Below are 25,970 nucleotides of genomic sequence, written 5' to 3'. Positions count from 1 at the left end.
GCATGTTTTAAAGGGAACTTTTCTGGGTATTTCCACTGTGCAGTTGATATTTCTGACAGGCGAGTCTGGTGCTGCAGGAAGCTGAGCTGCCTATTTCACAGGCCTTGAAGCTTTATTTACATGATTCCAAAAACAGATAAGGCAGCAGCAGCGATGGAAACTATCAGTGCTGACCTAAAGAAATCTTGAAAGTCTTATTTTCTATTTTAACTTCTTACCAGTTTGGTAGCTTGTTATTGCAGGTTCTAAACATAGGCTGTGTCTGAAATGGCTAAAAACTGTCTGAGCAACTGTGGAGGATGAAATATATTTCATCCTGTCGCGTGGCTTCATCTTGGTAACACGTTTGGGTTGCAGGGTTTTTTGTGAGCTTTGCCTGCGTGTCTGGTGTTCCTGGGGTCTGGGGTGGGATGTCACTGCATCATCTCGGGCTCTCATTAATGCTCAGTGTGCAGCTCCTCTGGGTATTCTCTCCTCTGCAGAGGCGCTTTGGGATTGCTGCCCAGATTTTCTCAGAATGTGCTGATACAAATGTGGTTAGGCAGGCTTGTAGGTGTGGGCTTGCAAACACGGGCTGTGATGGCAAAAAAAAGTGCTGAATAACTGGTTAATAAACCAAACCTTGAACTGGTGAGAAACTGGGGAGCCAGAAAAGACCTTGGAGCAGTTTGGTTTGTTGAGTCAACCTAGATTTTCTTCTGAAGATTTTAATTAAAGATATTATTAATTATATTTTAATTTTAGTGAATTAGCTTGCTGTCTTTCAGATGCCTAGCTAAGCTGTGATCTCAAAACCATGCAGCCCCTCTTAGTGTGACTGGGTTTGAACTGATCATGTGCAGGCAGAGCGTGGATCCCATAGGAATCCACAGAAGGAAGGATTTTGCTGCATACCTGGTGGATTTGTTAACATGTGTTAGTCCCCGAGTTCAGTTCCTTTGTCTTACCTGCTCATTATGAAAAATAAAAGCCACAGGATGTTTTACAGGCTACCTATAAATAATATAATGCACTTGCTATATAATTGAGAGTGGGCTGAAACTGTTAATAGTGTATAAATGTATTTGAGAAATAAATCTTTAAGGAAAACTTTATCTTCACAGCTCTGTGATACGCATCTTTGTTTCCTGGATTGGTTTTCTTTCCCCTCATATAAAATTTGCTAGAAATAATGAAAGTTGGAAAAGTAGATTATTTTTTTATTCTTTGCAATTAACCTTCTGTGGTTGCTTTTGTCCATTTTTAATATGCCTTTAATGTGAATTCATGTTCACTGAAGTCCCTGTGAACAGAGAAGAGTTTGACCTAATTTATTTTGCAGTAACATTTGCTTTTGCAAAACACATGCTGTATTTGTTTGGAATGGTTAACCGTAGCTGTGCCACAGTTCACAACTGAATGAGTCTTGGATGAGTAGGAATGTAGGAATTACTGTGTTTTCTAGGCAGAAATACCAGTTCTTCAGGCACACCACTGCAGCAGCTATAGAGCGATCCACATTGTTAGACCAGATAGGGAAAAAAAGGGAAAAAAGGGGGAAAAAATGTTGTTTGTTCTTGTCAACTGCTTACATAGCAAGTTCAAGCTGTGTGTTTGCTGGCTGCCTCTCTAAATCTCTAAATGGAAGGCTAAATACTCTCTGGTTATTATTTGAAATTCCTGAACTACTCCAGTGATCTAGGAGTGAGCATTACTGGCAGCAGTGACTGGGTGCCAGTGCCGGTGTTGCTGTGCATGTCTGCAGTGTTCTGGGGCTTTGTTCCTGCTCTGGTATCTCGCTGGATCTGCCCTTCTCAGCAGAAATCTTTGATTGCTGTCTTGTTAGCCAGTTTAAATTGTATGGGAGCGAAGCAGTCTTTTCCTTTCCTTGGCACTGTCTCCGAGGGAGAGAGCCCTTTTGATGGATTGGTGACTCACGAACCCTGAGTTCTAGGTTTGTTTTTGTTTTTCTACAGAATCACACAGGGAGATTCTTTTCTAAGTGCATATTTGATAAACCTTTTTGTCCTGTTCCTTCCCTTTGCTTCCCTTTGTTCTCTCCCTCCCAAACTGATGATAGAAGGATCTGAGTCTTTGAAGAATGGGATTCTTCTATAATTCAAATTCTTTTTGCTTCTCAGACCAGGACAGGTGTAAAGAAGGGAGTGAGTGGGTGGAACCCAGCTGATGGGTCTAATTTTAGGTGTTGGACTGGGACACTGAACTTTTCTACAGCTACAGATGGAGCTGTGTTTTGTATTTTGTTTGGGTTTATTTTTTAAATATTTTTTTCCTTTTCAAAGCCTGTCTAGCCAAGTTTAACTCGAAGGAAAACAAAAGGTTTTCCTGGTGATATTTTTAGTTTCAGAATCTATTACTGGAAAATGGAAACTAAACTACAGACCAGAATCCACTTGTTAATGGATGTATCCAGAGTAACTAGAGTTTCATAGATGTGAGAAACAGAAGTAGAAATTCTCTCTTTTGGAGTTTAGTCAATCTTGCCAAGTATCTTAGGTTGTGATGCTGTAGCAGAATGAGCATCTTGTTCACATATGTGAGGATGAATGTTGCAGGATCAAGTCTGGTTTTGAGGTTCTGATTTGACTGGAATTACTTTCTGTGTTGATTTTTGGTAGAAATAATCTTGGAATAATATACGTTTGCAGGTATTCCAGTTTATTTCTGTAACTATTAAGTAACTTTATGATTAATGCTTACCTAAATGTACAAACTTTTCTCTGTTAATGTATTTTGTACCTGCTTGGATAAATGGGTGCAGATTTTTGCTGCCCCTTGTGCTTCTTTACCAGGGCATATTTTCTGCCTGTGATGTGATGGATTTGTATTTATGTTGGTGCAGAAGCAACAGTTACACTGGTTTAAGTGGCAGAATTCACAGCTTCAGCTGAAATGGCAAAATTTTGTTGTGATAAAACTTCAGAAAAAAAATTCTGTGAAAGGCAAAATGTGTGTTATCTTTGAGAGGATACGTGCCGTGTGATCACACTCAAGATGGTCTGTTCTGCTGATGGAATGAGCTGGGATAAACTTGAAGGAATTTTTTCCCTTTTTTTAACTGATTTTTGCCAACTCTACTGTTTTCTTTAAGGCTAACCAGGAATATGCTATTGCCAAAATGGATGTGCCAGGGGAGGGAGGGATTTTTGAAATATAATTGTTATAAAACAAAAATGAACAATCCATGTTCCATGAACAATCAGTTATAATGGGATTTTTTAAAAAAGGTTATTTTGGCCAAATATCACAGCTTAAGATGTGAAATCTAAAGTTCTTGGTCTTGTCTTTTGCTGGAATTCAGTTAATTTTAGTAGTTGGTGCAGTGCTGTGTTTTGGATTTAGTACAAGAATAATGTTGATGGCACACCAATGGTTTAGTTGGTGCCAAGCAGTGCTTACTCTAAATCAGGAACTTTTGGGTTTCCTGTGCTCTGACAGTGAGCAGGTGCACAAGGAGCTGGGGGAACTGGGCAAAGGGATATTCCACAGCACAGAACCTCATGCCCAGAGTATAAACAGGGGGGAACTGTCTGGGAGACACAGATTGCTGCTCAGGGACTGGGTGGGCATTGGTCAGTGGGTGGTGAGCAACTGCATTGTGGCACTGGTTTCTCTTGGGTTTTAGTCCTCTCTTTTTCCATCCTTTTTTTGGTTATTATCTGCCATTCACCATGGTTAATATTACTATTCTATCATAGTTTTATTTATTAAAGTGTTCTTATTTCAACCCAAGGTTTTTACCTTTTATTTTTTTTTTTTCACTTCTCCTCTCCATCCCACTGGGAGGGGTGATGGTGATCAAGTGACTGTGTGATATTAACTCCCAGCACGGGTTAAACCATGACAGTCTTCCTGAGATTGTTCCTTTTCTTACTCTAATTTGGAACAGAGAGATGTTTGAAATCATGGGAAAAAATTTTGAAACACAAACAAGTGGCTCCCCAGTCTATGTTTTGGCTTTGTACAACAAGTGACCCATTTTTTTTCCTAACCTCTGAGCATCCAGCAACTCCTGTCATCATCATTTATCTAAAGGTTTTAGAGGTTTAATGTTGTGGTTGTTTTTTTTGTTTGTTTTTACACCAATCAAAATAATGTATTGTGAGAGCTCTTTACAATATAATGAGCTTAGAGCAATGGACTTTGCTTGCCTTTATTTCGTTCTGTTAGAACTTGGCAGCCATTACAACTGAGCCTTTATTTAACACATCCGCATTTCTAGTGGAGTTAATTTTAAAGGGTTTCTTATTAGTGTTGGGCTTTTTTGTCACTCAGGGACAGAGGATGCTGTGGGGTTGCAGTGGCTGCTCCTCAGCACTTCCGTTGCGACATGATGTGGTTTTCAAAGTTTGTGTTGCTTTTGTTTTAGCAGCATTTGAAATTTAATTATTCTCTTAGATAATCTAAATGCTGCACTTTTTAGTTTGCAATGATTCAAGTATGTGTGAATGAGTTTGGGAGGCAGAATTTTTCAGCTTAATTTGGATGTGCTGACCCTCAAGTTAACTTTCAGTATTAAGTTGTCCACGTAATTCTCTTTTTGGAGTAATTAAGGAAAGTGAAGGCTCAAGTGAAAGTTACCTTCTTGTCATACATGTTTGGTTGTTGTTGATGACTGAAAAAGGTTTGACAGTTTTGAGAATGTAATTTGATATCAGGCACATGTTGTCATTTTAGGTGGGTATTTTTATGACAGAATGAAAACCTGTCAGTTCCTGCTCATCCCTATCCCTACATCCTGATCTGCTTGGAAAAGGAACCTAGTAAAAAACCAGGGGGCAGCCTAATTTTAGGGTTTTGATTAAATTTATGGACTTGACAAACCCATAGATTTTTGAAAATTCTGGGACATTTAAAATATTTTGATATGAATTATTTAAGCTTATAATTTTTGTATATCTTTGTATACAACCTGTGTAACTCCCAACTTCTGTTTCTACAATACTATTGCTTTAAACTCAGTCTTTTATTCACACAAAATGTTAAATGCTCTGATTCTGTAGTAGCTGCTTGGGTGGTAGTTTTGATTGTTCATTATAAATTTTTGTAATCTGGCTGACCTTTTAATCTGTGTTGGGCAACTCTGTGAAATGCTGGTGTTGTGTCGGGTGCCTGATGTGGTTGGAAGGCACTTCCTGTGCAGGGGGAAGGATGTACTCCCCTTGGGGTTTGTAGAGCTGTTGCAAGAGCTCTGTACAAAGTGCCAGCATTTACATAACTTGAAAAATCAGACTGTGGGCTAGACGATGGCAAGCAACAACCCTGCAACCTGTGGTTTATTGAGCCACATCTCAGTTTTGATCTTCCTGACTTCTTGAGCTGAATTAATTTTGTGTCATCGTGGCTCAAGAAGTGTGAGCATGGCTGAAGGTGTGACATGAACAGTTTGCAGTGCCATCTAGGCCATGGCAACACAAATAAAACCTCACACGAGGCTCGCTTGTAAGTGAGAGGTCTTGGGTTTTTTTGGTTCTTTGGGTTGCATTTTTGTTCTTGATGTGTATTTGCATGGTTTCACTTCCTGCTGGACTTCCGCGTTGGCTTGATGTATAGAGCTCGCACAGCTGCAAAAACTTTTATAACTTACACAAGGACAATCTGAACAAAGTCCTGTTAAACTTTATTTAAGTGTAGTTCAAGTGCAGGTTTTTCCGTTTCTTTGCTCAGGCTGCAGTTCTTTTCAATTGTCCCCCTAATAATTGGGATTGGAAGCCTTTTCTTTAGCCTGACCTCATCGGGGGGCTGATTGTGCTGCAGGTGATTTTACTTTGAGTGGTTTCTTGTGGATAAAAACTTGCTGGATCATCCCCATCTTCAGCTGCACTTCCCTAATGCAGCCTGCAGTGAATCATGTTCAAGGGATGGGCAGGTGGTGAATGGTGAAACCAGCACATTTCATTTAGGAACAACTGTCAGGATGTCAAACTCTTCCTTCTGCTCTTTAAAATTATTTTATTGGTGGCTTTTGAGATGCTGTTGTGGGCCAGCTGTTTTTCTAAAAAAAAAAGTGCCGTCTTTTGTTGTGTCATCCATCTTACCTGATGGCAAACTCCAAATTTAAATTACCTTCTAGTATTCAGGAGTGAGGATATGTCTTTTGTTTGTGTGATTCTTTGTGGTGAATACATAGAAATCAGTAGAATTAGTAGCATTATTGGTCCTAATCTTCAAAACAAACAGCCTTCAAATTCTACAAATAGATAAATTTGTAGAAGTTAATGAAGGCTGTAAATGATTTTTTAAAGCTTTTAGGTATTTGAAAATTATTTATTGCAATTTGCATTGAGGAAGTGAATCCAAAATATTTACAGACCTGCCTTAATTGGTGGTTATTTAATTTGAGAGACTCAGAAATAGTGCTAGGCTAGATGGATGTAGTGTCTGAATTTTGTTGGGGTTTAGTTTCTAAAGCATACAGAGTATTGCATTCTAATGCTGCTCATATCAATGTTTATGTAGTACCTACTACACTGGGGTCTTTCGCTGAGATCTCAGATGCTAAATGAGTGTAAATAAGAACGGTGCACACCCTTGGACCATTTTCATGTCAATAACCTGCCCTCCCCCCATTTTACAGTGTCACCATGGAAAAAACTGCTAGCAAATTGACCTTTATATAGCCAAAATAGAAGCTGTCCTGTCTGGATTTGAGTTTAACTCAGTTGATTCATTCAGCCGTTTGTGGCCACACAGGAAGCCCCATTCATACGCTCACAAAGCCTAATGGCTGTTTGTACAGTGGGATTGATCTGATTACTCTTCTCTCTCTTGTGCTATTTACAGTCTGCTGCCAATTCACAGAAAGGGAAGAGAATGGCTGCAAAGGAGAAGTTGGAGGCAGTATTAAACGTGGCCCTAAGGGTCCCCAGCATCATGCTGTTGGATGTCTTGTACAGATGGGATGTCAGCTCATTCTTCCAGCAGATCCAAAGAAGTAGCCTGCACAACAACCCTCTCTTCCAGTACAAGTACTTGGCCCTTAATATGCATTATGTGGGTAAGTATAGATCTATTCAAGAGAAAATACTACTTTACTAAATGCTTTTTGGCTTGCTACAAGAATTTGAAGAATTTAGTAATAGCATGTTAATATATTGATTACAAAGAATAACATGACAATGCATTCATTACAGTCCTGCCTAAGGGACAGTTTATGTTAGCAGCAAATAAATTCTGCCCAGGGTTTTTACTGATTGTTGTTATTTAGCCTTTACAAGTAGACCTGGTGTTTGGAAACACAATTGATGTCCTGAAGGAAGAACACAGGGACTTGGGCCGGTGTCTGATGAGGAAGCTGCTGTGAAATGCCGTGCAGACAAGAAGTATAGAAACTTAACATTAAACAAGAGACTAGAGAAAATGTGGCCTGGTTTGGACTGACCACAGCACTAGAAATTTAGTTTTCTCTGCTGCACCATTTTGGCTCTTCAGTTTACACCCTTATGAGCCATCTCTTTGCTGTGAGTGGATTTGAGCAGGTAACCAGTCCTTGTGTGCAGATAAATGGACAAAATTACTAACTCAGCTCAGGCAGCTGAGGTGTGAACCTTGGCCTGCAAGTCTAGCTCTGGAATGCCAGATGTCTGATTTTAGGAGATGAAAGGATTGGTGTGCTGGGACCTGCTCTCCAGGTGAGAATGTGATTCATCTGCACATGGGGCAAATTAGGGATTGGATTCGGGCAGTTGAGGTTGATCTCTGGTGAGTACCTGCCTGAGCACTGCCTGGCTTGGAGAGAAAGGGCTAGCATATAATTTAACCACTCTGCAGTGTTTCTTCCTTCTAGATGGTTTTGGAAGATAAAGATGCACTGCAGTCAGCTAAAGGAAGCACACTTTACTTAAGCAGTTAGGAAACTGGGCTTTTGAAGGAGCATGTCCTGACTTTAATCCTGATACATAAGTGTTAGAATGAGGCTTCCCTTTTTTTGTAATGTCTGTTGTCTGGAAATCATTTACTGCAGTAAAAGTGTGTGCAGCTTTCTTTGTAATGGCTCCACTATACTCATGCTGGGATGACAGTGTGCTTGCAGTACAGAACATTGGTTCCCTTTTCCTATGTCTGTGGGAGAGGACAGCTCTGTTTGGAGCTGGTGAATGTGACACAGGACTGTGGTGGCCTGTACCTACAGCTGGCTTGCTCCTGCATTTGTGTGCACATACAAAGCTTTTAGGAATAACTTTATCAGGTCAGGTTCTAATGCAGAATTAAAAGTTGTGCAGTCGGTTTTCAGGATGGCAGTGGGTAATTTCCAGCTATGACAAAGCCCTTAATAAGCAATTGATAATCTTTGCCTTGTTAAAATATGTTGAGATACACCAATAAAAGACACTGCAGAGGGGGTGGGCATTGTTACCAAAGAATTTCCCATCTGGTTGCTATTTTTGGACTAAACCAGTGAAATCTAACTTTTTGCTCCTTGTACAAGGGGTACTTTTTGTCCTGGTGCACAATCACTCAGCAGTTCTTTTACTTCTTGCTTTTATGACATTGAATGTAAGCACTTTTATTTCTCCAACTGATGATTGCTGAGCAAGAAGAGCTTCTAAATTGTCAAACAAGGTGCTTGTTTTAAAAGATTTTCAGGCAATTCTTAGTGACAAAACTTTTCACATAGAGTTACTGTGTTTCATTTCCTTGATTGTTGCGGATTTGAGCTGTGTCAGGATGAATCTGGGCTAAATCAATTTACATGCCTCCATGACATATTATATGGATTTAGTTGCATTGCTTTAGAGTATAACATTAATTAAGATGATGTATCAAAATATATAAATTGGATTTGTAGGGAAAACGAAGTACTTTTCCACCAGTTTGGAGAATTGAGCTTCTTTGAAGATATATTGGGGCAAATTAATTGCCAGCATATAATTTAAACAACAATTCACCGTGGATGCGTTTCAACATGCTAATCTACTTTATTTAGGAAAAAAAAATCCTCTGTTCATATTTGCAGTTAGGAAACATTATCAGCAAATGCAGTGGCAGCTTTGCAATATCAAACAATCACTGAATTTCTTCTACAAGCCAGTATCTTGTAGTGCTATATATAGTGCTATGTAAGTACTTCCAGCAGCTGAGGAAATTGAGTGCATCTATCTCAGGCAGATGCTCAAGGAGCAATTTGATTAGAGAGCCCTAAAAATTAATAAACTCTACCAATCTTTATATAGTGAACCTTTTCCTGGAACTAAGGAGACAGAATTGGAAATTTGTTCAAAACTGGGGGTTACCAGGAGTGTATTTTCTGTTTAAATGTAATAAATGAAATTATGTGTGTCCTATGTGATTCCCATTCCAGTTAGCAGTACTGTGGGTATAATAAAAGCTTCTGAAATGCACTTTGTTCTTTGAAAAAACTTTTGCTTTTCCTATCTTTCCATGAAGCAGCCCGTATCTGCTTGAGCAAAGGAAAATAATCAGTCCTGATAACCACTCAACCACAAGTTCACCTGCATGAAATTTAACTAAATATGCACAGAGCAGTGCAAACAGCAGAGATAAATTTCTGGTTAGAATTGGTGAAACCTCTGTGTAGGGTAGATTAGTGCTTATTGCTAGACTACTCCATTTTCTTCTGCACTGTAGAGTAGCTGTGAGAAAACAGACACTCCTTTTTGGTGTTCCTTTGGTGGAGAAGGTGGAAAAAAGTTGAAACCACATAATTTCCTCCTCTGAAGAAGGGCAAAGCAATGCAGTTTGTGCCAACTGGTAAATACTCTGAGCTAGATGGAAAGAGTCATGAGCTTAGCCTATAATCAGAATCAGGGTTGGAATTTAAGTCACTGTCACGGGTGAGGCACAGAATTGCACAAAATACAGGGTTTTCTTACTCAAGAGTAAAAATAGAGCAGTTTTCTATCTTAAACTGTATTCTTTGTCATTACAAAAAATAAAAATAAATTCTATGGGGAAAATGTATTTAAATATTTGGAATAGGTATAACGTGTGTCATCTTTCACATCCCTGTTTGTAATGACAGTTTCTTGAACTGCGTGGTTAATACCTTAATCTCTGGTCACATCACTTGCTAGGTGTGAGCTACTTGTTATGAATGCTGCTTTATGAGGGGGGCTTGAGGGAGAGAAACCTGCTGGACTTCCTGCCCTTGTGTGCTGATTGCACCCTTTGGTCTGCCCATTTCTTTAAGCTCTTGTGCTTTACGTAGAAGATCTTTTATTTAGATTTCTTTTTTTATGTTGCCTTTTAAGGGGAAAGGTACAAACACTCTGGTACAAACACTCTTAAGAAGTGTCAAATGAAGTTTCAGTGTGAGAAGAAATGAGTTGGTTCATTACAGAAACAAAACTCCTAAATTGCAAGAAGAGGATGCATGACTTAAATGTGTAAATACAGTTACTGCATACAAAGATGAGGTCCTGCTTAGAATCAGCATCTCTGGCTTTGCTACCTTATGTCTTCTGTCTTTCTCCTGCCAGCAGCACTTAGATAAATGGCTAGTAGAACTATTTTTTGAGTGTTACTGTTTAATTTTAAGCTGCAGCTATTTTTAATCAAGTGCAATTTGATGACATGGACTTGGTCTTTATTTCTTAAAATAATTACTTGTTACGTCTTCTCATTCTCTTCTTGGATAAAATGCAGCTTATGCTGCAGTTGGTAGGACACAGGAGGAGGTAGAGAGTGTGCCATGCTCAAAATCCAGCACAGCTTTTTTTATTTTCTGACTCAAGAATCCTCTACTGCTTCCTAAATATTGTAGGTTTTTCCTAAGCAGCTTTCTCAGCATATGGATACTTTCAGGTAGCTTTTCTGTATAAAGCTGGTGTCTCTTTTTTGGAAACCCACATCACTATTTTTTTTAAGGAGTTACTAGCAGCCTTTTTGAAAGGAGGTGCTTAAAATTTTTGATTCTGAATACCAGTCTCATGACAACCTTGCAGCTTGTCTTAGAGATTCATAAAGAGCCTCTGAATCATATGGCAGAGCTAGAATCAAAAGTCCATTTTATGTGTTCAGAGAATACTGCAAATCTCTGTAAAGAACTCAGTTTCTTGGATTATTTATACTTAGACTACCCAATCTGTTATATATTTAAATATTGAAGAAACAGCTGTTGATGGCAGTACCCTAGAAATGAATAAATTGTTTTGTTGGCATTATTTTCACCGAGATGTGCAGATGTTGATAACAGGATTTCTGATCTCTATTATAGTTGTTCTGAGCCATGACTGAATAAATGCCAATTTCCATATGTGCAAGTATGTTTAGATGTGTGCTTTCTCAAATTCGAACTAATTTTCTGGCATTTTCTGGAGGACAGGTATGTAAAAGTATGTATTTTAAAAAATCCTCTCTTGAGATGGATGATTTAGACATTGACAGTTTATGAAATCTCTGTGTAAATTGCAATGTAACCAGTCTGGTGATCCTGAGAATTAGACACACTGAAAGGAAAGGTGCCAGTTGTTCTGTAGTGCTTTTGCCATCTCAAATGCAGGCTTTCAGAGGTATGTCCTGTTCTATTGGTACTTGCATGTAGTGGCCAGATATTTGTCTGAACAAACTGAAATGAGGACAGTCAAGGATTAGGCTGAAGTGCAGTGACTAACTCAGAGTGCAGTGATCCCTCTTTGAGGCAGGAGAGCTGGGTGTTGGGATTCAGTCTGTGGCTCATGACTTGCTGCTTCCCACCCAGCAAGTTGCTTTGCAAATCATGGACCCTTTACCCTCACAGGATATGTGAAAATGGAAAGGTAGAGCCCCTAAATTAATTTCCTGATAGAATCCAAGGACTTGTACTTCCTACTTTCTGGCACTCTAAGAGTTGGTGTGGCCTTATTAAGAAATGTTATGAGCTCTCTGATGTGCAAAGTTCTCATTTTTAGACTAAATGTGCAGGAAACTGTGAGTGATAATATGAAATGGACACAAGGGATCTGTAATCATGCAAATGAGCACTAAAGTGCTTCATAAAGAGGATGAGTTGTGACTTTGATCGTGTTCCAGAAGCCTCCATTGTGTGCAGTCAATAAACCTCAGACACCTGAGTCGGCAAAGAGGTAATTCTGGTAAGAGAAGCTGGGAACACCTTGGTGCTGCATAAATGGAGAGATTGCTGAAAGGCAGTCTGTGAGCTGCTCTCACTGAACAAAGAGCACTGCACAGCCAGAGGTTTTCATTGAGCTGAATCAACAGGTTGTAAATGAGGTCACGAACTGGTTAATACACCAATGTTCTTGTCTAGCAGTGTTTAACTTTGCTTTTCTGCTTAGGATGATTTTCACAGTTTATTTTCTCCAGTGGAACCTAAACCTGTACCATCCTGCATGAGAGGCAGTGGAAGTTCTCTGCTTCTTTGTGCTCCTGAATAGGAGTTGAGTGGGGGATTTGTGTGTTTTTAAGGATGGCAGAATGTGTCTGCTGTAATGCTCCTTACAGCTGGAGGCATAAAGATGCAAGTCTCTTTCTTGGTGTTGTGGCACTAGGGTACCCTGACTGCACTCGGGAAAGATTATTCTGTCTTTTCTTTATCTTTTTTGTTTATCCTTTTTAATGTGTGTTAGAGCCATTCCTTTACTGGGGCAGGAGTTGGGCTTCCCTGAGCCTGCTGCTTGCTTTATACAGAAATATACGTGGTGAGTCAAGAGGGACAATGCACCAAGTCCCAAGAGCAAAAATAGCACAGCCCAATCAAAGTGCTCACTGCTGACACAGAGCTCAAAAACTCCATTTGGATGGAACTGAGTGTTCGTTATTGTTAACCGCTGCTCAGAGGTTACCCAGTAAGATTACTGCTTCTCAAACTGTAAGTCCTTGTGTGTGGGGACTCTCTTCAAAGGGATTTTCTTCTGGCAGAGGAGGTGCAAATGAAAACAGAATGTAATGGTTTGGATGAGAAAGCTACTGTGAGAAATTTAATTTCCTGGTCTTTTTTTTTTTTTTTTTTTTTTTTTTAAGTGGAATCTTATTTACATTGTACACTAATTACTTCATTTGTCTGTATGAGAACAAAGGGAATAGAATATTATTGCAAGTATGTCTGAATTTGGGTTTGTCATCCTATTCTTCTACAATCAGATGGGTTGGTAAAGAATTATTTGGCTTCTTTTTTTTTTTTTTTTTTTTTGGCAGAAGCTTTGTTGAGAAAAATGAGGTTGGTACCACTTTGGGAATAGGGCCTCTGCAGCAAAAATGCAAATATTGCAGTATGAAGTATGCTGAAATCTCCCTCTTAACCAAGTCACAAGAGGAAATTGTAAATAAGATTGAATGGGAACTACTTTAAAAGTCTGTTGCTCTCCCCCTCTTCCAAGTCTAACAATTAAACCAAATGGCTGCCTCAAAGTGAACATTTATATTCCAGCCCAAACTCCTGAGCAGTGGAGTTCACTGCTGAAACTTCTGCAGTAACCTTGGCTGTCTCGTGCTGCTTCCCTGCACAGATCTGAGCATCTGTGCAGAGTGGAAGCCTGCTGGTTAGAAGGCACTGTGACAGCACTTGCTTCATCTTTTAATTTAGCCTTTTTTTTTTTTTTCCACTCCTTCATTGTATCTCGAAGGATCTTAAGTATTTTAATTAAATTTGTGATCATGTAGAGAAGAATGAACTTCAGTGAAATCTAAAATCCTTCCATGTATCACATCTTTGTTACTGCCCTCTAAAATGTGTTACTTTTACAGAAATGATCCTGCCATTACTCAGGTACATCATCACATGGCCAAGGAGCAGACTTATTTGTGATAGAATAAGGTAAAGATGGCAGAGCTTAAATACAGATACAGTAAACAGGTATTCTGAAACTATTTATAGAGGAATAAAAGACTGCATAATAAACTCAGTTAAGTTCTTCACCTGAAGGTGAGTCACAGGCTACAGAGAGAAGGAAAGGTTCAGAGAGATTTGACTTGTGCTGGAATGCTAGATGGTTGTGGGTTGTTCCTCAGGAAGAATTGTCCCTCACAAGGGAATCCAGGGGTGAATGCAGTAGAGGTGAGATGTAGGAATGAATGCAGATGGTTTGAGAGCTCTGGAGCTGGCTCGTGAGGCTGTGGTGTGGTGCAAGGTAGTGAAATGTCTTCACAGAGACTTCTGAGGAGTTCCTGCTCTTGTCAGTTGTGTGGTTGGTAGAAGGAAGGTGGTGAACAGGAATTCCAGCAAATGCAGGTGTTTGTGAAGAAAACTGATGGTGTAGAACATCTGATGTGCTGTAAGTAGAAGCAAGTTATTCTGTATAAAACAGTCGCTAGAAGGAAACTGATGGGAGTGCTGTGTTTCAGGCCCCTTTCAAAAAGCTCAAAATAGAAATGGTTCTGTTCTCCAGGCTGAACAGCCCCAACTCCCCCAGCCTGTCCTCACAGAGAGGTGCTCCAGCCCTCTGGTCAAAATGATATTGTACAGAATTAGTGACTTGTATGGCACTTGATTTTTAATAAAAGATACTGCTGATTATTTCAGCTTTTTAAAAACTGCATCCTGAGACAAATGCGCAACTTGTCACATCCACTTCATGGAGATGACTGAAAAATTATCTTTAATGTTAAATGCATAAATGATATACTGATATTTTAAAAAGGTGAGTAAATAGTCTTTGTCTGTCATTGATCCTATAATCTGTCTTACCTGAATTGATCTCTCTCTGCTGTGGATCTGTTGTCTTTTCTAGGAACATCTTGCAAGATTTTGAAGACCAAACTTGGTCTTGGTAGATTTTTTCAGAGGTGGCTTATTGAACATGGCAGATTCTAAGCAGCCTTGAAATACTTCTTCATAAATACTGACTCTGAAATATCTTTTTCAAATACTGGAGCATGCTGTGTTCCCCAGCTGGTTTATAGTACCTGGTTGTGCCACTGCTTATGAGTGCTTAATCTAGAGTTGCATTATTACATATATTTCAAAAGCTAAAAATATAAATTAGCTACAAAGACTATGCCTGATGTTGCTGAATAAATGTATGAAACTTTAAATGTGACATGATTGGTGTGGCTGTGAGGGTCAGGATATGTTCTTCTCTAACATTTTTTTCTTAAGGAGTTGTTGGCTGTTGCTGGGTTGTTTTCCTGAATGGATTTCAGTGCCAGGCTCTTGAGCTGACCTTCAGAAAGAGCACAGGTGCACTGCAGTGATGGAGAGGGAGCTTGGAAATAAATATTGTAAGGGCACCGTGGGCTGGGTTTTTGACCTGCAGCCTGTCTGGAAAGGAGGAGTATGGACATGCACCACTCAGTTCTGGAGTGGACTTCAAAGTGCTGCAGTATGTGGGTCTCTGAGTGAGGCCTCTGCTTGTTGGAGAGGCTGCTGAGCAGCCAGGCTGTGGTCTTAAAGAGTAAAGCTGGATCTGCATTGGGTCATTTTCAGCAGCCTCACTAAATGCTAATGAGAAGTGCAGGAACTTCTGGGATAAAAAGCTACAAATCCTAGGCTGTGGCAGGTCTTGTCCTTGATTTATGCAACCCTGATAGCTGAAGTGGGCATTAATATGACTAATATGGAGTAAAGCTTCTGTGTCTCCATCTTATATCGTGAACATGCTAAGTGTTACTTTAATTTGGTGTTACTATTTTTTTAAATATCAACTTCTGCTTTTTGTTACAGGTTACATCTTAAGTGTTGTGCTCCTGACTTTACCAAGGCAACACCTGGTTCAGCTTTACCTGTACTTTCTGACTGCACTGCTGCTTTATGCTGGGCACCAAATTTCCAGGTAAGGAAAAATGGATTAAAATTTTTAGCTTGTTTTGGGAATTAGAAAAATAACAGTTATTTTGTTAATATTGTCTATAAATGGTTTTGTGGAGGCCTTCTTTCTATGTCAGACACCTAAATATATCTTGCTGTTCTTTGTCTTTGGAAAAGTTTACAGAATTAAATATGCAGGCAAGTAATTCTTTGAAGTCATTGAAAAAGCACCAGGAATTTTGAGCTACTTGTCTGGGGAGTGTAATGCCCACCAATCTAAGCAGAGAAAGCACTTACCACAAGACTAAATGTGAACTCTGATGCAGTAATCTAACTTAGTGGCTCAGCTAAAATGCTTTTAGCACTGGGGTGTTTTACACAGCAGACAGGATGTTACTTTTAGTTTCCTGGCACCTCATGAGAGAGAGCAAATAGAGATCTGGAATCCAGTAAAAACAAAGTCGTAGTGGAATTTATTCTTAAAATGTATTACACAAATTTTAATTTACAGTGGATGCAGGTGTTTTGGATCTAAAACACAGAGCAGGAGTCTGGAGAACTCCGAGTCAAACAAGACAAAATCAACCATCTTTGTTTGGCCCTAGCTAACTGTGTTGAAAGCCAGTGTAAATTTTCATATTGACACAATGTTTAATTGGAACCAAAGACACTGCCATCACATTAAAGGCTTTGCATGAGAAGTTTTGAAAATATCTATTTGAGCCTGACTTATTTTGGTGCCTGCTGATCGGAAACATTTAAAAATGTGCTTTCAATTGATTTAATGGAAGTGATAGTTTTGTTATTTCCGCATCAAAATTGTTGTTCCAGAGCATTTGCTGGAATGTTTTTCTTGGTATGTTGCAGTTCAGGGGAGTGTTAATGAAGGTTTTGTGATGATTTGACATGTCGCTGTTGTGGCTGTCAGAGTTGCAGTTAGTGATTTCCTGAAAGGGATGAGTCTACAAGAGAGGAGTTACAGCCTCTTATTGCCTCAGTAGGAAGGAAAAAAGGATTTATTTGTCATCCTCAGGGGAGTCCTGGGTTGTTATAGATGGAATTTGTGTGTGTTTCTTATAGGGTTAAAGGCTTATTTATTAGCAAAAGCAACCTAAACATTATTTAAGCATTGAAATAATAAATCTAGTAACAAATGCTCATCAAATGCAGGGCTTTGGTGCAGAGCATTTACAACTGGAGGTGTTTATGCCACTGCAGGTCTTTAAATTTTTAGAAGAAAGGGAGGTGTTACGTGTTTGATTGATGCATTAAGGGATAGCACTGTGTTTGTTTTTAATACCATGTTTGTATTTCTGTGTAATAGGAATTCTGACTTATGTTGCTTTGTGAGGTTTGAGACTTGATAGGCTTTATTGTGACATATTTAGTAAACACTGCTTGGACTGTTGTGTGTGTTCCTACTAAGCTTTCTCTATTTGGTGCTCCTGGAGCGAGTTAATAAAGACTTTAATTAAATCTTGCATCAACTAGCACAAAAAATATATTTAATTAAAAGATGTCATGGATTCAAATAGTCCAGCAGTATTCCCGAGGTATTTTGCAAGGCAAATGTAGCTGCTGACACTTCTGAGTGAGCTTACCCACTCCCTAGGCATAAGGCTGGTTTGGTTTGGAAGGAAGCACAGTGCAAGGGGCTCTCAGCTGAAGCCTTTGTACAGTCAGGGAATGTGGGGAGTGACACTTGAATTAGCCTTACAAAAGAATTTTTAAATCTCATCAGTTTTCATACTGAAAATAGTAAAATGTGACAGACATATCTGTTGGCAGAGCCATTCCTCTTATTGCCAAAGCTATCCAGTTCCAACTTATGTTTCTATTTAGCAGCCTAATCATAACAAGACATACAGTAGTCACATGTGCAAACTGTTTTTCAGTGTTTTTTGTTAGTAATTCTGCTCAGAGCTGAAAACTTCAGGGACTTGCTTGCATGCACTACAGTTGGGATACTATTTAAGACCAGTGAAGAGGTCTTATATTGAGGCCAGTTTGGTTACTGCAAATTATAGAACAAGCCCAGAATCATCTGGCACTTGTGACTCTGCAGTGTCCTGGAAATTTTGAGCTGTTGAAAGACTTCAGCTTTCAGTGCTTTTTTTCCACCCCAGAAATAGCTTGCAGTTCATCTGCAAGTCTGGGAATAAGATCATCTGAATTTTATAGTTAAGCTCTGACTTCAGACTTCCAGGTTTATGTGACCTTGACAAGTCACTTAATTTTTAAATGTTTTGTTTCCTTGCCTGCTGAGCAGAGAATTACCTTAATGTGTAAAGATGGTTTAGATAATATTTGTGAATACTTGGAACACCCCAGAAGATGCTGCATTTATATGTAGCATGCTAACCTGGCAATTTGGGTAGAAATAACATACCATCTGTTTATGGAAAGAAGAGAAGTCAGCTTTAAAAACCCAAAATCCAATTTAATGAAATCTCTTTGCCTTAGGTTTCCTGCAGAAGTCTCCAATTTCAGGAGAAATTAGTTTTATAAGTGAGTGGCACAGTAATAGGAGCAGCTTGAACTGGGTGCCTCCAGTCAGGGACCCAGAGCTCACAAATCCTTCCAGTCACTGCACCCATGCTGCATCCACTCTTCATGTGCTTTGCAAACACCTCTTGGTCCAGTGGTGGGCTTTGTTCTGGAATCTTCTTTTTCCATGTTGGATCCTTTTCTGTCTCCAGGTGGGTGTTGGCTGCTTTTATCTGGCTGGGTTGCAGCTTCTGCTGCGTTGTGGCCTTCTTATCTTCCAGTTCACACTGCTCTCAGGGCCCCCCTTCATGTAACTGAGCAGAAGTTCAAGATAAGTTTGACTTTTCTACGTGGGAACTTGGAGCTGGTGAAAGTTTGGAGCTTGTGGCTTAAAACTCCAGCAGCTTTAGCTACTTCTGCTAAGCAAAGCTACTCAGACAAAAGAATAAATACAGTTAAAAGAACACAACTAACTAAACTTGATTTACAACAGTCTTGCTTTTTTTATTAAACACATGGCAGAAAGAACTCACAAAGTCTTTAAATACAACCCTTAGTCTCACATACAATGTTATTCCAAGCAACAGGCCCAATATAAGCGGGGTGAGCAAGTCACCACTGGATGGAGCATCTTAATATAGATGACATTGCTGTTGGTGAGCGCCCAAAGAGAGTTTTCCACCATCAATGTTGTGCCTCCTTCTTCACTTCTTCCAAGACTTGATTCTGCACTGAATAGTGACTGGAATTTTTTGTCCATCATTTTGGACACGTTCCAGCAGTTGATGGAGGTCATCATTTTTTAGTGGTTTCCTCACCAGTGCAGGATTCATTCTGATGGGGATAGGTAGTATATTTTAGCTTCAGGATAATTGGACTGTAACCATTGATTGGACATAATAGAAGCTGAATAATTAAAATTGCATCCCACAGTGTTTCTACAGTTAGAAGTAATTGAGTGATTATTTGTCCCTATAGTGATGTTATTTACAAACATAAGATCACAAAGAATTCTTACACAAACATCCTTTTTGTGTTTGTGTGAGAACATAGTCAAGTTCAGTTTCAGGGGTTTCTTTGGAATGTATTTCAAGTTACAGACATTTTGTTCAGTATCAAAACAAATGTCTTGAACTTTGATAATTTTACTTTCACAAATAAATCCCTGTTCTCTAACAAATCAACATACACTGCCATTTGACACTATTTTGTTGGACCCATACTCAGCTCTGGTGGGTAGAGACCAGTTCCATCATGATTCAATCCTAAAATCCTAGTACTGGGATTTGGTCTGTGGTGTATTCTGATATGGTGCATTTTGTTGAGACAAAAGCTGTGCATTATATGGACTATATGGGAAATTGGCTGCATACCACCACCGTTGGAATTCTCTCTCAGAATCAATTGCATTTTCTCTGTTTGTTTGGTTTTTGTTTTTTTTTTTTTTTAATTTCAATGTGTAAGATACACCCTTCCCCTTCTCTTATGGTTGTGGCTGCCACAGATTGTATCTACAATTGTGCTTGGATGCAGCTAAGAGCTAGTGCTGATTTCAGAAATTTGTGGGGCCAGCTCCTCCCTTGCCTGTGGAGGGCTGGTGGCTAAGCTTGTTGTGCTGGGCAGTGAGGCAGTGGTTAATAGTAAGTTCTTTCACAGGTTGCATTAACACACATTCTGTTTATTTGAAATCCTGTGTCCAACCACACCTAGCATCTGGAACTGAATATTAAACAACAGTAGCACTGGGGCAGTCAGCTTCGGTCTTGCTGGTTCTCTCTATTAAAGTTGGATCATGAACTGTATTGGTTTCACAACAAAAAGTGAGAGCTGCTTCTTTGTGAATTAGTTCCTCTTCAGTCCTGTTAACTTTATACCACACTGAATTGTGCATTGATTGTGTACTTAACCATGCAGCTGTGGTCGTCTGGGTTAACAGCCCCAAGAGTGGTGAGTGAGCTGTCCCACTTCATCTCTTCGGAGTATCAGTTCTTCATAGTGCCATCATTCATTAGCTGGCTGGTTTCTCATCTCTCATTTGACATGAGACTGGTGTATCCAATTTTCTTTTCCTAAAGCAGCAATGCATTTGTCCAGGGCTTTTATCCTCTAAGCTGAGTCGTAAATAAGTGAGTCTTAATTGATTGAGAGTTCCATGCAGTGGCCAGATTTCCTGGGGCCCCCACCAGCTGTCCTAGTAATATATGGCCATTCCTCCTGGCACAAGGCCACTGTGTGCTCTTTAGATAATTGAGCTGTACCATAAATCTTTTCTCAATTTTGCAATACCTTGGCCAAGGGCATCCCCTTTTCTACACTGAGTTTGTTCACTGTTACCAGAAAGAATAAAGAAAAAGCAGCAAGAAAGATTGTCAGGGAGACCCTCCTGTGGAGTTAAGAGGTTCAGAGAGGAGTGCAGATGCAGCTGGATCCAGTCTTAGTGTCAGACTTGGCCAACAGTTTGTATCTAAAGGATTAGATTTCCCATTGCTATGAGGGACCTGAACCTGTTTTTACATATGGAATTGAATCCCCTTTCTGTGTGCACATTACTGTCTGATGAGGCTGTGCAGCTGTGAGTGAGCTGCAGTAGAGGGGGGACTCAAACACACCTCGATACTGAGAGGGACTCAAACCCACTGCAGGACTTCTCCAAATCTGCCTGGGGAGTTTTAACACTCACCCTTCAATGCCTCCTGCTCCGGAGGTTCTTGGTGAGCTCACCTGATGCCAGCACTTGGGTATTGGGAAACAAGAAGCTGTGAAAGTGGTCTGAATCCCATCTGGTTTCCTGCAGCAGTTTCCAATTCCAAGAAAAATTAGTTTAATAATGGAGGGACACAGCAATAGGAACAGCTTGAGCTGGGTGGCTGCAGCCAGGGACTCAGAGCACAGAAATCACGGAGCCTTTGTACCCTCACAGTCAATGCACACATCCCTTGGTCAGTGGTGGGCGGTCTGGGATCTCCTCACTCCCTGTTGGATTCTTTCTCTGTCTCCAGGTGGGTGTTGGCTGCTTTTATTTGGCTGGGTTGCAGCTTTTGCTGTGACCCAGAGCTCGCACTGCTCTCTCAGGGCCCCCCTTCATGTAACTGAGCAGAAGTTCAAGATAAGTTCAGGTTTCCTAGGTGGAGCTTGCTGCTTGTGGCTAAAGACTCCAGCAGCTTGAGCTACTCATGCTAAGGGAAACTACCCAGACAAAAGAATGCCATTTAAAAGAATTCAGTGAACTAAATTAATTTACCACAGTCCTGTTGCTCCTGACAAGGAAGGTGGATGCTGGTTTTATTTTTTATGTAGTAGCACAAATGTCTTACTTAAAAAAATCACATTTCTTTTACCCATTTCCAGCAAAAAGCAGCTTGGGAAAAAGAAGTGATACAGTTTTGCAGAATAGAAGTGATATGATTAAACTCACTGTTAATGCTAAAACTGGAGTTCACATCATTATCTTATTTCACGTTTTGCAGTTTTATTATTATTGTATCCCAGGTGTGTTGAGCCTCACAGAGCTTAAAATTAGAAGAGGGGAGCAAGAGACTGAATTGTTTCTTATGGACAAACTTAAAATACACTTGATTTTAAGGTTTTCTGTAGACATTAGAAACCTATGAGAGTGTGTTTGATGTTGACAGTGGAGATTAATCAGCCAATGTAAATGTCAGCAATATGAGTCAGGTCAGATAACCACTGTACCTTATGTTAGTCAATTATAAAGCATATTTTTAGTAATGGAAGACCTTTTTTATACTTCAGTAACCAAAAAAAAAAAAAAATCACATGTGAAAAATTATCACCTTTGAAGCAATTTAGTCATGACTGTCCATGGGTACCTGTTAACAGGCCAGCAGTTGGATTAAACGAGACTTGGAATGCATCTGCAGAATGAACAGCAGCCAATCTGAACTAAACTTTACTATTAAATCCTAATTTTCCAAAGTAATGTAGTTTCAGTCATTTCATTAACTAGTAAATAATGATTTTAGTATTCTTATTTCCTTACACTGCTGCAGTAAAGTGAACAATCCTCAAATGTAAAAGCTGGAGATTAATACAGTTTTAATTGATCAAAATTGAGTGCAGGCACTTGCTTTTTTCAGCATCTTGTATGGCACTGCAGCTGTTAGAGGCATCTTCTGATTGGTGTCTGTGCCAAAAGATCCTTGTGTTTGTACTGGTAATAGGAGAATCATTGCTTTCACTTTCCTCATTCAGACATCAGCTAAAAATACTGTTTAAAAAATTTAGGAGATCTTATAACATTGCTTCTCCAAACTGGTGGGCCTAGAACTCAGTTATAACTGAGAGTTACTTAGAGAATTCAGCCAAGTGCAGACCTCTGTGCAGATGACTGAATCAGGCAACAACAAGAAGTGCAGCTCGAAGGAATTTGGGTCATCCCCAAGCACGTTCTGGTGTTGAAGAAGCAACTGTAAGTGCAGCTTTGTTTGTGTCTCTTGGCTAAGTTGTGTAAGGTCATCTTGCTGCACTTGGTATCCTGGATGATTTTATAACCTGTTTCCTAACAAATATAGAAGAAACCTGATGTCTTCACTGCTTTCCTTGCAGCAGCTTAGAAATAGCTGCCCAATGTTTCCACCCAAAATCTGAGGATGGAGCATGATTTTGCTAAGACAAAAAGCCATCTCCAGCATCTTGCAAGAGTTGTTATTTTTTTCTCTCTTCTCTAACTGATGGATTATCCTGCTTGTGTTGCTGATGCTTTCAGAAAGTGCTTTCTCCTAGTCCATATGATGTAAATAAATAAAAATAACCCCTCTGCCCACAGGATTACAACCTTATGGATTTTGGAAGGTGGGAAAAAAGCATTTTTGCTTAGTTATACCTGGAGAACAGAACAATTCCATGTACCTAGAATTGTCATTTGAGGTGCCTTTTCAGTCCTCATGTGTTTTTAATTGTAGGTTGCAGTCTAAAGAACTCATTTCAACATACCTCACGTATACCACGACACTTGAAAAGCTGCTCTGAGTAGGCAGTGTTGTCAGCTATGAAGAACAGGCTTTGAAGTGTTTGTTTTAGTACTTTGAGATTTATGTCTTGAATTCCAGAGATTTTTTGCAAGTGAAAACGTGAATACCTTTGATTGGGGTAGCAAGTTAATCCTAGGAGCAGGGTATATTCCCACATTTCTGGGGAGAAGTGAATGATCCCAGTAGCACTAAATTGCATCTATTTCTGCACTGAAATAAAAAGAGCAATTTTTGTGCTGGCTGTAGTTTCCAGTCCTGTTTTGCTGTGCTTTGTATGCCTCTGTTCCCAGCAAGTGTGGCTGGCCCCACTGATAAAAATAAACATGGAATAACTGAATTGCCCCTCGAGCAAACAGCCTCTGGGAGCTCCACGCAGGGTCAGACCAAGTGTGGCTGTCTGGCATTCCCAGGGTGTGATTCAGGTAGATGTGAGTCCTGGGCAGGATCAGCCAGAAACAAACTCAGGGGTTTTGTGCTGCTGATGCCAGAGCTGGTGGTGCCCTAACAAGAGTGGAGCAGGAAGGGTCACAGGGCATGGCAGAAAAACGGGCTGGGTGTGGAAGGTCAGGAGTATTGCCTGCTGTCTGATGGCAGGGGATTAAGGAGCCACTGCAGAATTCCTGCTCTGCTGCTCCAGGATCAGCTTCTGGAGGTGTGAAATGTCTGCTCTTCGTGTGAGGTTCATATTTGAGTTCTGTTGATGTGTTAAACCTACTCAAGGGCAGAGCCAATGGACGACCAGCAACAACAGAAAACTTACCCACAGTCTTCAGGTTCTTGCCTTGCACTTTGGTTGCCAGAGCCCACCCTCCCAGCCCACCTTTTCTGAGGGGAATTCTGAGAGATTTTCAAGCTCTCTTACTATGTCTGTCAGTAGTGTTTTATCAGTTTGTGGGTATCTGGTAGGATAGAACTAAACTTTTAAATTGTGTTGGACAAAAGGGTGATGTAGCAACTCTGTTCCTGCTTCTACTCCATGACTATTGGTTTTCCTTCATATTTAACTTCTGATTTTATGTAAAGAACTTCTTAAGTGCAAAATACTATAAGCACTGAATTGGAAGATCTCTCTGTGAAACTCTCAGATTTTTTTTTTCACATGTTGCTGGTGGGAAAAGAAATTATTGTTTGGAAGAAAAACACTTAATAAGGATACTTAAAAATGGAATGATGCCTAAGAGGCTTTTTCAATAAGCAGTTTTGAGGCCATGCTCTGAAGAACAGCTTAGATGTCCCAAAGGATTTTTACAGCTCTGCCAGTGATTCTAATTACAGATAATTCTGCGCTCGCTTAAGTCATGCCTCAGTTGGATCCTTCCATCAGCATGGCTGCTGGAACAGTAATGTTAATATTGCTTTTTGCAATTTCCTTAATTGGCTGTGATGTACACTGAAGTTTCATGTATGTGGAATGAATAAATTGCTTCTTGTCTGAATCAGATGGATGATAATAGTTTGCGGGTTTGTGTTTTTTAGGGATTATGTGAGGAGTGAACTGGAATCAGGCTATGAAGGACCAATGTACTTGGAGCCTCTCTCCATGAACCGTTTCATGACTGCTTTAGTAGGTAAGTGCTTCAAATAATTGAGAGGAGAGAGCTCTAACTCTCTTCTTTGGAACCTATGCATGTTTTACCTCTTTGTTTCAAATCTCTTTTATTACTTTAACTTGTTGTGATTCTTATTAATATGCAAGAGGCATGAGAGGATAGCTGTATCCTGCCTGGCTTTTTCTATGCCACTGATTTACCAATACCCCATTCTTGCAGCTCTGAAATACTTTCCAGGTCTGTTTATTATGCTCTGCCTCTGTTGTTCAAAGACTATGCAGTCTGATTCACAACAACTGGAGTGTCTGTAATAACCTTTATGTGGAAAGTACTGTAGAAATTTCAATAGTTACCTGCATTTGTAGTGTTTTTGTCAATTCAAGTGTTGTACACATAAATTCTTCATTGGCTTTATAGCTAAACACTGTAATTCTCCTATGAAATCTGATGAAATACATTGATGGGTGTGAGCATTGGACTACAGGCTACTGGTTTTATTACAGAGTCCTGAAGATATTTTTAATTAGAGTTAAGGAATAACAAGTCAAACACTTTTAAATTGTTTGATTAATGGCAGAGATGACTTCCCTACCTAAAAATCCCAAATAAATAATGAAGAATTTGACTTCCTAGAGTGTTTCCTTACCCTTTGAACTTTGACTGGAAGAGAATAAATTCAGTGTTAAGGTTGCTACACCAAACCATATGTTCTCCTGAGAGGATACTGGAATACACACACACACGCACACACACACACACACCCCCATGTGTATTTTAAAATGAAGCCTGAGACAAGCTTGCAAGAAAAGTTTTCCTTAATTCCTTTCACTAAGATCTATGGTTTTCATCAGATTATTGACAGATTTAGTCAGCCATGTACAACTGTTGGCAAAACTCAGCTGCTTTCTGTTTACTTGCAGCTGCTACTGGCAGATAAAAATGGGTTTATTACTTTACAGCATGCTAGATCTGACAGAATTTACCCACCTCCTGTTTGCCTGCATCCTTACTTTCAAATGTGGCATTTGTCTTTGATTTTAATTTTTTTAGTAGAAGTAACACTGGTAATTTTCAAGGAAAGATTATTTAGATACAATTTCCTCTCTCTTCTGAATGTCTAGGTATGCTTTCCTGTCTTGTAAAATGATGCCAAAGTACAGCTAAAGCTTCTGGTGTGTTTTTATGAGAAAATGTTTGTAATTAGTCCTGTGAATCTCTCCCAGGTGTAATGCAGGGTTCCATGGTAAAGCGGAATCCCTCAGAGAGCTTCACAAAGCATCATGCAGGCCTGGGCAGGAA

The 25,970-nt window shown here is 39.7% G+C and overlaps 1 protein-coding gene across 2 annotated transcripts in view; it reads left to right on the top strand.

Moving 5' to 3' along the window:
* RNF145 (ring finger protein 145) overlaps positions 1 to 25,970 on the top strand; it is a 46,937-nt gene that overhangs the window by 2,405 nt on the left and 18,562 nt on the right. For both annotated transcript variants that reach the window (XM_030283794.4, XM_012575156.5), the window contains exons 2-4: positions 6,784 to 6,997; positions 15,560 to 15,668; positions 24,598 to 24,689. In XM_030283794.4, the coding sequence (XP_030139654.4) occupies positions 6,814 to 6,997; positions 15,560 to 15,668; positions 24,598 to 24,689 (385 nt within the window). In that variant the 5' untranslated portion in view covers positions 6,784 to 6,813. The remainder of the gene's footprint in view (positions 1 to 6,783; positions 6,998 to 15,559; positions 15,669 to 24,597; positions 24,690 to 25,970) is intronic.

Source organism: Taeniopygia guttata, chromosome 13 (assembly GCF_048771995.1).
Source record: "Taeniopygia guttata chromosome 13, bTaeGut7.mat, whole genome shotgun sequence".
Classification (NCBI taxonomy): domain Eukaryota; kingdom Metazoa; phylum Chordata; class Aves; order Passeriformes; family Estrildidae; genus Taeniopygia; species Taeniopygia guttata.
The sequence above is the reverse complement of the archived record's forward strand: the minus strand, read 5'-3'. Positions and strand labels throughout refer to the sequence as shown.